Here is a 12743-nt window from a genome sequence, read left to right on the forward strand (position 1 = left end):
CGGCTCTCTGAAAATGGGAATGGATTTTAGCGTGTGGTTGGCTGACTGAGATTAAAAAACCTGTTATCTGTCTTTAAACCAAATAATTTCCTCAGTGATTCTCCTTTTAAGAGACAACTTCAAGCTGCTGAACGCCCTTGATACAGATACAGAATGAATGTTTTTTTTTTCTTTTGTGTCCTTATCCTTACAATGATGTTTTTCAGAAAAAGACCTCTGATATTCAAGTTACGAGAACCTGCCTGTACCCCGCTGCCCCATGTACCATCCTGTGGTGTGTGCATCCTTTATCGTCTCTAGATTGATAAAGAAACATTCATCATCACATGACAGAAGTTGCACAAAGGACTGAAATGTGTCTTTCACTCCACAACTAGATCCTGGAAAGACATACATTTGCTTGCAGCGTTCAATTGTCTACATCTGGACTGAAATCTGGAACACAGCTATACCGTTATTTTAGAGATCTCCTTTCCCAATAATGAGCAGCTTTACACTCATTTATGGAAACAGAAAAATCTTTATTTTGTGATACTTTTATTTTTGGCTGTGCTACGTTCACAGTGCATTATTTTTTGTCACATCGTTTGACCTCCGGATGCAATGGCTGACAATAAAGTGGAAAATTCAGATTTTTTTTTTTCCAGTTCTCTGTCTCTGCCTCTGATGTTGTACTTTACTTTTACTTTTTTACCACATGTCCCACATTTCACTGAGAAAAAAATCACTGAAGAATTTCATTTTGGTTTTGACCATAGACTGTGAATGAGAAGTGAAACTAGCCCCAGCAATATAACCTTTTAGTTGTGGAATATCCTTTACAAAGGTTCTGGTTTTGCATTGTTTTCAGGGGGCCCAAAGTGACCATAGTTAGTGGATGTGTAGAACTATACCTCTGTACTGGCAGACATCTGGCAATGTTATTAACTGATCAGTCTTTAAAAAAAACACCCTGCCCTTAAAGGCTTTATATGCAATTTTTTTTTTTGATCCAGCAGATGTCGCCCTTGAGCACCAGCATGAAACCAAAACAACTTACGCTGCATTGTTGTGTTAGCATGCTAATGCTAGCGATCTTTGTTATGCTCGTATCTTCACACTGCATGTAAATTTACACAAAATGACCGTGACCTAGAAACGCTTACGTGACATTCAAGTAAGCAGTGAGTACAGCATGTTATTCTTCTCTTCTCTAGTCCCACAATTAAAAAACTTTTATACGCGAAGGGAGGAGTCAGCCGGCCGTCCCGACGATGTAAGCACACTGAAGATAGGACTCGGAAAACTTGGAAAACATCACAGACAGCGGGACTCGGGTGTTACACTCATTGTAGACAGTCATGACTCACAGAGTTATTTTCAGAGGATATACTTGGTTTCTATTATATTTAAGTGTGAAAAATCACATATTAAGCCTTTAAGCATATCCGTCATATTACATATTGTTGATTTCAAAATTAAGGCATGGCATACCATCTATCCACACCATACCGTAGAGACTTAATAGTAAGGCAAGTGGGAACAATTAAACACTGCTGGAAACATCAGTGCAGGTAAACAATAAGGGAAACAAAGGGCAGAGAGTGGAGTGTGTATTTGTGTGTGTGTGTGTGTGTGTGTGAGAGAGTGTGTGTTTGTGTTTGTAAGATATACATATCTTCACCATTCTTTCTAGTTTAGCTTACCTATCCTTTTTTCGATTATTAGTAGTACTTATTATTTCTTTTACCCTTTTATCTAAATGTATTTATCCAACCCCATGACACACTTCCCTATCCATTCCCTCTCATATTTAATAGCTGAATTCTTAAGTAGGGGCCTAAACAGACCCAGAAGGTAGTTAGGCTATATCATCATCACTGAAACTATAGGAAAATACATTCTGACTCTGGCAAACATCCATGGCCTCAGACTCATCCCCCTTTTTAATTCCTTATTCACAGTGCTATGTGGTTTCCCTGACTCGCATATTATCCACTTGCCCTTCCCCCCACATGGCGCTTCAACAATTCACTTCTCAAAGCTTAAAACAGGAATGAGCATCCTTCATCGAATCCAACAACACTCCAGGAATAACAGCGTGCACACAACGGGAAACTGGAAATACTGTCATGAGAGGAAAAAATAATATCATACCGTTCATACAAAAAAATAAGAAATTGCAAAGGAAGATAACCTACAGAAGGAGGTGAAGAGGTCGAACCAAAGATGAACTAAAAGATATAGGCTACTTAACAAGAAAATGGAACATACTTTCCTGAAACACCGGCACGAACATTTAGAGTTTTGAAATGCAAAGGGTAAATTACTTGCAAATCAACTAAAACTACAACAAGATCATTCATTTCTTTAATAACAGACTCATCCGGAAATATAACCCAAAACCCCTCCATAGTAACAACAGATTATTTTATGTAAATCTTTATAGGTTACTCCTATAAAATATCTCCTGAGAAAGCATAACATTTTCTGAGGAATGTCTCCCAATACCCAAAATATTTCTTATTTCATTTTTTGAGTGTGTTTAATTTATTTTTATTTTTGGGAGTGGGCAATAAAAATAGTCTATTTATTTGTGGAGTAGTAATGCAAATCAGCTCAGGCAGCCAAACCCCTCCCTCAACATCCGCACAGTCAGCAAGCCAGTTTAAGGGTGTGAGGAAGACACACTGCTGTGAGGCTGTGAGGAAGACACGCTGCTCTTCACACTCTGCACTGCGCCAGGACAGACACCATCATGGCTCTTAATGTTCCAGGACTTGTAGCCACCATCATATTCTACCTTCTGGTGCTTGGAATTGGTATATGGGCTTCCATGAAATCCAAACGGGACAGGAACAGGACACAGGCCAACCATGCAGACATGGCGTTGCTGGGAGACAGAAAGATAAGCTTGGTAGTCGGCATCTTTACCACAACTGGTGAGTTAGGGTTCCTTGTCCCTTGTCCCTGAGCATTGAGGCATGGACCGATAGGATTTAGCCGAATGGACTGAGTGACGTCACCCATCTGCAGGGGGTATTGGAATCCCATTGATGGCAGACATGAGCTAATCAGACCTTCTTTGTTTTTTTGTACCAGGCTGTTAATGTTAATTGTAGTAAAGAAAAGCCTTTTTTGGCTGTTGTGTGTATGTGACTTCTCCTAGAGCCAGCCTTAAGCGTATGGGGCGCCGATTGTAAAGTTGCGCACACTAATAACGTGTAAATAAACGTAGCTCAATATTTAGAATCAGGACATGTATTTTTAACATTTATATATAACATTTAACATTTAGATAAAACATTCAACATTGAGATATAATATTTAACATTTATATTTGCCAATGAAATTATCTTTTTATTCACAAAAGTAAATTTGACAAAGTTCACAAATATTTCTCTAAATGTGAATAAAAAGTGATAAATGTGGAGAAATGTTGTAGTTTTTTGTAGTGTGCGCAACTTTACAATTGGCGCCCCATATAAGCGGATCCTCGACGAACTAAGAAAGAAATAAAATGCATGGAAGCTAGTCTTATGCATAACAGAAAAAAACGCAATTCATAAGCGCATATTGAACCATGGATGACGTAATGAAAAGTTCAATATTATTTTGAGAATTGCTGCATCCCTATTTTACATGTTTTTTTTTTCCTCATTCCAAGGTATTTAGTTCACAAGTTGGCCATGCGAATGCATCAAATGTTTTCCAAAACTGTTACGACTGAAGTAACAGTCTGTAGCTGCAGATAGCTTTGTGTCTAGTTGACATGTCACAATGATCATGTCTTGGGCTGAAACACTTGCTTAACTTCAAGGATAACAAAATTGAAAATTCAGGAATAAAATTATTAAGAAGTTTGAAAATTGCAAAACAAGTTTAACATATGTTTTGTATTTATCATCTTGCAGCTACCTGGGTTGGCGGGACTTTCATCATCGGCACAGCTGAGACAGTGTATGATCCAAAGTTGGGACTGATTTGGGCTGTGATGCCACTGGCAGCAACGTTGGCCTTTATTCTTGGTAAGATACACTTTTCTAGTTGAGCTTTTCAAGTTTACTTAGAGGTATAATTTTGCCTGTGTTCATTGCTCAATGACACTTAAAACACACACTTAAAATGTTACTTAAGGTACACTTTGGGATATGTATACACTGCAGTTTAGTCCACTGAGAAGAAAAAAAACATCTGGTTTCCTGTTGCAGAACAAAGGAACAAAAAATAGAAAAGTAGGCAAAAATTTGAAAAAGTACAGTATTTTGTTAAAACCAAGATAAATAGCCTATGAGTAATGTAGACAGGCGTCACATTTTAATAGGATAACTCATGATGCTGAATATGCCATATTTGCAGAAATTCTGTAAATTTGTACTTTACAGGTGCATTTTGGTGCACCTGAAGTTTTTGGAGTTGAACATCATAGGGCGTATGCGTACACACACACACACACACACACACACAATGTTCATTTAGCAGATACATGTGTGCTAGTTTAGGGACTATGTTTTCATTTTGGAACAAACAGAGCTCTCTGTATCAGAGTTTGCTTTCAAGTTTATATCAACAGACTACAGCAGAACAGACTTGTAACATGAGGCTACTAACATGAAGCCACTGATTGTTGACACACGTACCCACCAGCTGTTACCATCATGATGCAGACGGGGTGAGAGAATGTAGAAAGGATGAAGAAGCGTTTCAAATATGAACGCTTTACCAGCCAGTTTCTGTTTGATAGAAAATGATATAAATAAGTTCGGGCTTGTCTCATATTTTCATTGAGATACGTTGCAAACCTAGTTTTAGTGATTTTTAAAATGTTCTTTTTGAATATTTATTTTTCTCTTTGTCTTGATGCATTTGATATCTTGTGTGAAGCACTTTGAATTGCCTTGTTGCTGAAATCTGCTTTAATACACTTGACTTGAATCACATTAGATCCCTGTTAACAGGTTTGATTTATCAGAATGCTTAATTCAACTTCTCACTTTCTTTAAGCACCCCAGCTTCTGATGATATTCTACCAGATTCATTGTTCATTCAAGTTGTAGCCTTTGGCTTGATAAGCAAATCATTTTTTTTTTGGTGTGATTTAACCATTTAGTTTTCCTATTTACAGCAGGACGCAGGGATTTGTAAAAGCTTAACAGACATTAAATACAACATGAAAGAGGCAATTCAGTTCAAGTTTCTGCTGTTGTTTATTATTCTATTGTTGTTTCTTTTCAAGGTGGTCTTTTCTTTGCTGAGCCAATGAGAGACAGAAAGTACGTGACCATGATGGACCCTTTCCAGATCAAGTATGGACACGGACTGACTGGACTTCTGTCCGTGGCACCGCTGTTGTCAGAAATCATTTGGGTGACATCAACGCTGATAAGCTTGGGTAATACATTGACTGCATCATGATGTGTATGAACATGTGTTTTTTTTGTGTGTTTAACTGCATGCAAATTCAGTCAAACTGCTGCTGAGGTGAAAGTTGTGTTTGTGTATTGAATCACTGGTATATCTGTTACTAGAATTTTCGATAATTCACATCAGTTGAGGTGATTCAACACAAATATCACATCTTTTTTTTTTCTATATGGAATCACAATTTGTAGAATTTTGAACCATTTCACACATTTTTTGGGGTTAAAGCAGTTGGCATTGCAGCAGTTCTTTGTTAGTGATACACACAGTTATGTTCCATGTCTCTATTTGTTGGTGTGTGTATTTTGAAATGAATCTGTACATGGCAACAGCATGTGTGTTTTTCAGGTGTAACCATGAGTGTGATCCTTGATTTGTCCTACGCTGTGTGCATCTGGATTTCTGCTGCTGTGGCCATCACCTACACCCTGCTGGGGGGTCTCTACTCTGTGGCCTACACAGACATCATACAGCTCTCTCTGATATTCATCACCTCGGTAATTTGCTCAACCACTTCTGATTTCATCCCATAGACATTTTAAAGTTAGTCAAATCGCTACTCTTATTTCACCCAGGACACCTCACATCAAGTTGGCTTTAAGTTAACGCCACAACGTTGTCACCACATATGCTATAATAACTTTGTAATCCAAATCCCCTAAACAACCAAACTAATAGTTAAGATGCTGACACCTAACCAATTTTCAATCATATCATAATGCTAGCCAAGTGTTATTAGCATTTTTCCGATACTATCAATAGGTATGATGCCATGTTTCCTGCCAATCACTGAAATACTGATTGCAGGTGTTGTGGTAACTGTTACATTCTGCATTTCTGTCCCTCCCTCCAGCTACTCCCTTTCTACCTGTAATAACCTCCTCTCCTAGTTACCTGTCAGGACACATAGAAACAAAACACAACAGCCACTCCCTGACTGAGCGGCACAGCAGTCCCAAATCCAAAATGCCTTTTCTTCCTGCAGCCAGCACTGGGCTTTTAAGCACTGAGGCCAGGTGTGCCTCGTTGTTCAATTAGTAGTTTCACCTGGGCTGGAGACAACAGAAAGGGAGAAGGGACAAACAGCACAGGGAAACATACAGCCGTAAGAGTCATCTTAAAGTTGTTTTACTGCCTTGTGTTTTTCCTTCCTTGTGTCTGCATTCCTGCATTAACTGCAAAACTACAGAACACCTTGGCTGTTATTTAATGCCCGAGCTAATGGCCCGACTATCTGATGGATCTAAAGATCAGCTTTCCAGATTCTCCTGTAGTGTGAGTTGTGTTAAGAGTGATTTTAACCTCCCCGATCTGCTCAGAAGACGGAAGAAATCCTGTTGTGTGGGGAAAACAATGAGGACGGCCGGGCACGGACTCTGTGAATTGCCATGTGGAACGGGTCAATAGCCAATAGGGATGCAAGCTGACTGAAGCAGAAAGCACAACAAACATTACCATGGTGACAACAGCAAACGCGAAACATAAAGTTAGATGGACGTCATAAATTCAGGACCAACTTGTTGTTTTGTTGCAACAACACGAGTGTTTTTTACAATGTGTGCTGGAAAACAACAGCAGTGTGTGGTGTGCTGAGTTGGTCATGTCGTCGCACACCACACACTTTCAGAACTGAACTGATAATCTGTCAGGAGTCGTCGTCATGTGTGGGGTCTCTCACATTTTCAAAATCGTCGCTGTGTGCCAGGCTTTAGTGTGTGTTTATGTTGTATCTCCCTCTCCTCAGTGGCTGTGTGTACCTTTCCTCCTAATGAGCCCCACCTCTGTTGACATCAGCACCACATCTTTAAACCACACCTTTCAGGCTCCTTGGGTTGGCACTGTGACTGCAGACAGAGCCTGGAGGTGGATCGATATCTTTTTACTCCTGGTGAGATTGTGGAAAGCCGCTGATACGTTCACATTAATGGAGACGCATGAAGCCCCTCAACATGCAGCAGAAGAAAAGCTCGCATAATAAGTGGATACAGCAAGATCACAGAAATAGATTCTTATATTTAGATTATTGTCCATAATTGTTTGGGCAATGCATTGTGACATATTTTCTAATCCAATCTAATGTTTTTATAAAGATGAATGGAGTTAAAGTTAAGGCTTACAGAAATGCATGTTGATTCACACATTGCTATGTGATTTCAGAGGGTTGTTAAATGTGCTGGCTTATGATTGGAGCTAATTTGGGGATTTGACTCTTTCTTCAGAGTGTAGGAGACCTTGGTTTCCAGGATTTCCACCAAAGGACGTTATCAGCCTCTTCCTCAAGAACAGCCAAGCTGCGATGTTACGCTGCTGCATTCCTCATCCCCACGTTTGGAATTCCTCCTGTGCTCATTGGTGCAGTGGCTGCATCGACAGGTGCACATACGTACATAAAACCCAATCTAGTGTTCTCATTTAAATGAGAAACTGTTGGGCGATTCCAGTGAAGGAACGTTATATTGTGGTAGTACTGTAGAATATTTCTAAAAAAAAAAAAGACTGGGCACTGCTTTGCTTTAAAGTTTCAGGGTACTACGATGCTTGTTCAATTGCAATGTTTGGTTTTACAGTGAATAAAGTGATTCTTCACTGTACATTTTACATTTGGTGATCTCCTTTAAGATTAAACTAGCAGAAAGGAAAAGCAGGGATTATTTTTTCTCTTTATGCTTTATGGTTTCATGACTTGGCCCACTATCAAAAAAGTAATTCAAAGAAAAATAACTAATAAAAAATTGGTGATTATTTGTTCTGAAACCCAAAGCCGTCATATTAGAAATACTGTCTGAAAGGTTACATTAAGCTTGTTTTAGCTTCTCCAGCATAGTGACAGTGTTCAGATAGTATTTTTGCCATTAATAAACCTATCAGATTGACTGATTAATCCTGTACTTCTTCCATTTCCCAGACTGGAACCTGACCTCGTATGGTTCTCCATCTCCGTTTGAGCGAGGTCAGACGGGTCTGATTCTACCCCTCTCCCTGCAACACCTAACACCCCCCTACATCGCCGTCGTCGGCATCGGAGCCGTGGCTGCCGCCGTGATGTCATCAACCGACTCTGCCCTGCTGTCTGCAGCCTCCATCTTCTCCTCAAATATCTACAAGAAGATCTTGAGGACCAAGGTAAAGATGGGGAAAGAGGGTAGAAAAGAATGGCTTAGCAGATGGAAATGTTGCATAGGTTCTTTTTTTTTTTTTTTTTTTACATCATTTTAAATTCTAGAAACAAGGAGCATGGATTTCAGAACAAAGCCCATTATATTGGAAACATGGATGAGGAAACTGTAAAACATCTAATATTTGTAGGTTATAACTCAAAAATGTGGTCACAAAAGTATAAAAAAGACTGTCAAAAAGAACAGATCTTGCAAAGGAGGATTATGCTGTAAACAATTTGCACATTAAAATGACATTAAATACACAGAAATACTTTTTAAGTAAAATATTTAAAAAAGAAACTTACTATCTCTGACTGTTTACGAAGAGCAGTAAGGGGATGATGATTGTTATGCAGGTGTTCCGGGTTTTTTCAAGATTTGTATGGATAAGTAAAGGTTTTTCACCTGCTCCACCCTTAAAATTTTGGATTAATTTTTGAATTTTCTTGAAAATGATTTGGTAAAAATCAAAGCCATGTTACTCTTTGGCGAAAGCCTGTCCATCACAATAATGGGGTTACCAATGCACTTGTCTCTAGAAAACGTTGTAAGATCGACCTAAAAAAGGTTGAATATTTTCTCAATTGTTGTTGCAAAGCGATGACATCATTGGTGTGTTTAGAGTGTGTTCAGTGCCCCCTAGTGTTCAGACGTCCTTATGTGCAAATATAATCTACCTGTTCTCAATAACACCATATTCACCTATGTTTTGTTGAAAATGCATTGCACCAACAATAACATTTTTCTCTATTTCTTTTCATTGCAGGCTTCAGAGAATGAGATTGGGTGGGTGATTCGCATTGCTGTGGTTTTATTTGGCCTTGCTGGTACGTCGCTCACCTTTCTGCACACTGGTGTTATGGCTTTCTGGGTCCTGGGTGGAGAAATCGCCTACATTATTATGTTCCCACAGCTGGTCTGCGTGCTCTTTTTCAACATCTCCAACGGTTACGGTGCCACCATGGGATTTTTTCTGGGTTTCTTTGTAAGACTTTTGTGTGGAGAGCCCTTGATAGGGCTACCACCTGTCATCCATTTCCCAGGATGCATCCTCGAAGACGGGGTTTACATTCAGTATGCCCCTGTCAGGACCATCTGTATGCTGGTTTCTTTTGCAACAATTCTGTTGGTCTCCTATCTGGCTTCTCTGCTCTTCAACAGAGGACTCATGCCTGAGAAGTGGGACGTGTTTTTAGTTAAAGTCCAGCACCCGTCACCAAGACCATTAGAAACACAGTCATTACAGATGAACGGTACCAACAGCAATGGAACTCACAACTCACAACCTCTGAGTGAGAATGGGGGTGTCTTAGATCCAATGTTGAAATCAACTTGTTGAAATGAATCGATCATGATCAAACAAAATGTAACTACCGGTACCTCTCCTAACAATATACACCTCATGATGGAAAGAAAAAGGTTGATACAACAATGGACTTGTTTTTCAAACAGTTGGAGGAGCTAGATAATGAACTCCATTGTGTCACATGGAGAATGATGAACATAAAAGAAGATTGATACCAAAATTGTAAACATAAATCTGTATTAAACAAGTTTCAGCATCTCATAGGATAGACGAGTTCTAAAGGATGTTTTATGCATATTGTATGCATATTTTTGCTTATTTAAATGACCAAAAAACCCAATTTGCATAGCGGTGTATAGGCCATATGAGCAATACTTCAATCAGGAGAGACAAGTTATTTAAGAAAATATTTTTTTACAATGGATAACATGGAAATGTTGATAGAAATACTTTGGCGCTTGGACAGAATAAATCCCCCCCATGGAGTCCAGGTACTGGTGGTGGTAAAGCCGATGACCTGTTGAGACCTGATGGGTGAGAATTGATGGATGATGATTCTGCGAACATGGGCGGCGATGGGGAGGTGGAGGGGCGTACATAACATCGGCATTAAGGAACTAAGGCAGAAAAAGAATCATATTTAAAATGGGAGCAGAATGATGATAGGCTGAAATGGGGCCATGCAATTGGTTAGATGAGTACCGCTGACGAGACAATGACAGCTTGAGAATGACAGCGGACAAGTGAGTGAGCATGCAAAAGAGCAATTATATAGTCTTCCTGACTGAACTTACGCAAGAGCTTCATTTTCGATAGTAACATCACAAAGGACGTTATCAAACTATCCGACAAATTTGGCCAAAAAGAAAACCCCTCTGTGAGGACCCAAAAGTACACTGTGAGGACACACTGGGATCAACCGGTGATTCCTGTCCACACTTGTACAAAATGTACCAATGATCATGTCAGCCTAATTCTAATTCTAATTCTAGCTTCTCTTCACTGGCTTCCAATACTCTTCAGGCTTGATTTTGAGGTTGCAATATTTGTTTGGCACCCTCTTGCATAACTTACCTCCTCAGCCCTTAGATCTTCAGACATGGGCCTTCCGGCTGTCACTTGTTCTAATCAGAAGCTTAGAGGCTAACTACCTTTTACAACAAAGGCCCCCAAGCTGTGGAACGGCCTTCCTGCCTCAATCATGTTCTGTGGAACAGTTTATGTCCCGAAACCAAATGAACTTTTACATAATGAATTTCAGTTCAAATGAGGTTGCTTGTATTTTGTATCACATTTAGTATTATTAATTAACCTCTCTTATTTAATTGTCTTTATTGTTAATTTCATTTTTGTGCATTTGTCTTTGGGCACACATGTATGTGCGAGTTTATCTGTGTGGTTGTTTTTCTCCTTTTCTGTAACTACACTATACTGTTCTTAGTTCCATTTACAGTCCTTTGTAACCTGGTGCTCTTTTTAAATGTGCTTTATAAATCATTTTGATTGATTGATAAGTTAACACTAGGGAGCTTGCACTGTTTTGATCTTCAACACTTACAGAATTTAGGATGTACATTTTTTTCAACATAAATTCATTCAACCTTTATTTATACTCGAAAGATCATTGAGGGGCAACCCTCATTTACAATGACATCGAGTCATTACAGAAAGCATTAGAAAACAGACATTAAATCAAAAAGAAAAACAGGGGACAGATAATACAAGACTAATAAAATCAGTCTACAAATTTCTAAAATGTACTAAGATCATTAAGCGAGTACAAAACTGCAATAAATCAACACACTTATGTGAAACAGTTACAAACAGAGGTTGGGAGGCTTAAAATCTGGTTTCTAAAATGCCCAAAATGTAAAAGTTAATTTCCCTCAAGAAGATGCTGTATGTAGTTCCAAGAGTCCGGTGCAGAATAAGAAAAAGCAGATTTTCCCAGTTCCAATCTGACTCGAGGAACATTCAACGGTAAACGCAAATAAGAGAGAGCAATACGTAGGAACTATGTTCCAAAACAGCTTAAGTGATTCTCCCTAAAGCTATACTGCTAGATGGGTGACAAAAATATTCTCCACAAATGCACTGCACTCCAAAAGAATGTTCAGGCGTTACTCAGGGATGTGAGAGGGAAATTGTTTAAAAGGGCTTCAACCTGTGTGAACACAGCAGGTGATTATGGGGCGGTTTGGGCTGAGTAAGTGGACATGTCTGTAAGGCCGTACGATGTTCTATGAAGTTTGCTGCCTCTTTCTTTTTCCAGCTTGCCTCAGTTGCCTTTACACACTTGAATGTGTACAGTGTTCTGGTCTATTAAAAAATCCCTTATGAAGCCTTACTCTCACAGTGTCAATAAAAGAGAAACTAGCACATTGCTAGTGCCTTGGAATGTTTGTTGTTGCCTGGGAGTTTGTTATATTGTCATTCATTAATGTTGTGTTTGAAACAACGAGCATACATAAGGATGAATGTAGACAGACATGGAGCTCATCTTGAACGGCCTCTCTAATCCTCTGGTCTCACCAGAGACAGAAAACTATTTACTATACTACTTACAGGCAAATAAAGCTCGGGGTTAAGACCTTACATCTGTGTGGCGTCCTATAGCTATGTTCTGGTCTCCATTGTTGCCTTGATTTAGTTAATTTGGTTAAGGAGGCTGTAAAAATTGTAAACAATATTTGTAAACATTTACACATTTTTTTTAAACAGAAGAAGGAATGAGACAGGCAACAGTCCTTCATTTCAGTTGAGCTTGGCTCAGTAGAATGAGGAAGCAACAAGAGAGTCTGCCATAGCCTGTGCATGGGAGAAGAACAGCGCCACACTGCCTCCTGCTGGCATTGCTGAGGTGTGCAGGTATTTTTCTT

The 12743-nt window shown here is 39.2% G+C and overlaps 1 protein-coding gene across 1 annotated transcript; it reads left to right on the forward strand.

Annotated features, from left to right (window-relative positions):
* Positions 1-2449: 2449 nt before the first annotated feature.
* On the forward strand, positions 2450-12262 carry LOC110002885 (high-affinity choline transporter 1-like). Its single transcript, XM_020658555.2, has 8 exons — positions 2450-2921; positions 3894-4007; positions 5216-5371; positions 5749-5897; positions 7145-7288; positions 7620-7773; positions 8306-8523; positions 9325-12262. The coding sequence occupies exons 1-8, from the start codon at positions 2738-2740 to the stop codon at positions 9895-9897; spliced, it is 1692 nt and encodes a 563-aa protein (XP_020514211.2). The 5' UTR covers positions 2450-2737; the 3' UTR covers positions 9898-12262.
* Positions 12263-12743: the final 481 nt, after the last annotated feature.

The sequence above is a fragment of the Labrus bergylta genome, chromosome 10 (assembly GCF_963930695.1).
Source record: "Labrus bergylta chromosome 10, fLabBer1.1, whole genome shotgun sequence".
Classification (NCBI taxonomy): domain Eukaryota; kingdom Metazoa; phylum Chordata; class Actinopteri; order Labriformes; family Labridae; genus Labrus; species Labrus bergylta.

Excerpts from the sequence above, each read along its gene's own strand:
- LOC110002885 (XM_020658555.2), top strand. The coding sequence starts at position 2,738 with ATGGCTCTTAATGTTCCAGGACTTGTAGCCACCATCATATTCTACCTT. Across the intron at positions 2,922-3,893 it reads CGGCATCTTTACCACAACTG|CTACCTGGGTTGGCGGGACT; the intron begins GTGAGTTAGGGT and ends ATCATCTTGCAG. Across the intron at positions 8,524-9,324 it reads AGAAGATCTTGAGGACCAAG|GCTTCAGAGAATGAGATTGG; the intron begins GTAAAGATGGGG and ends TTTTCATTGCAG.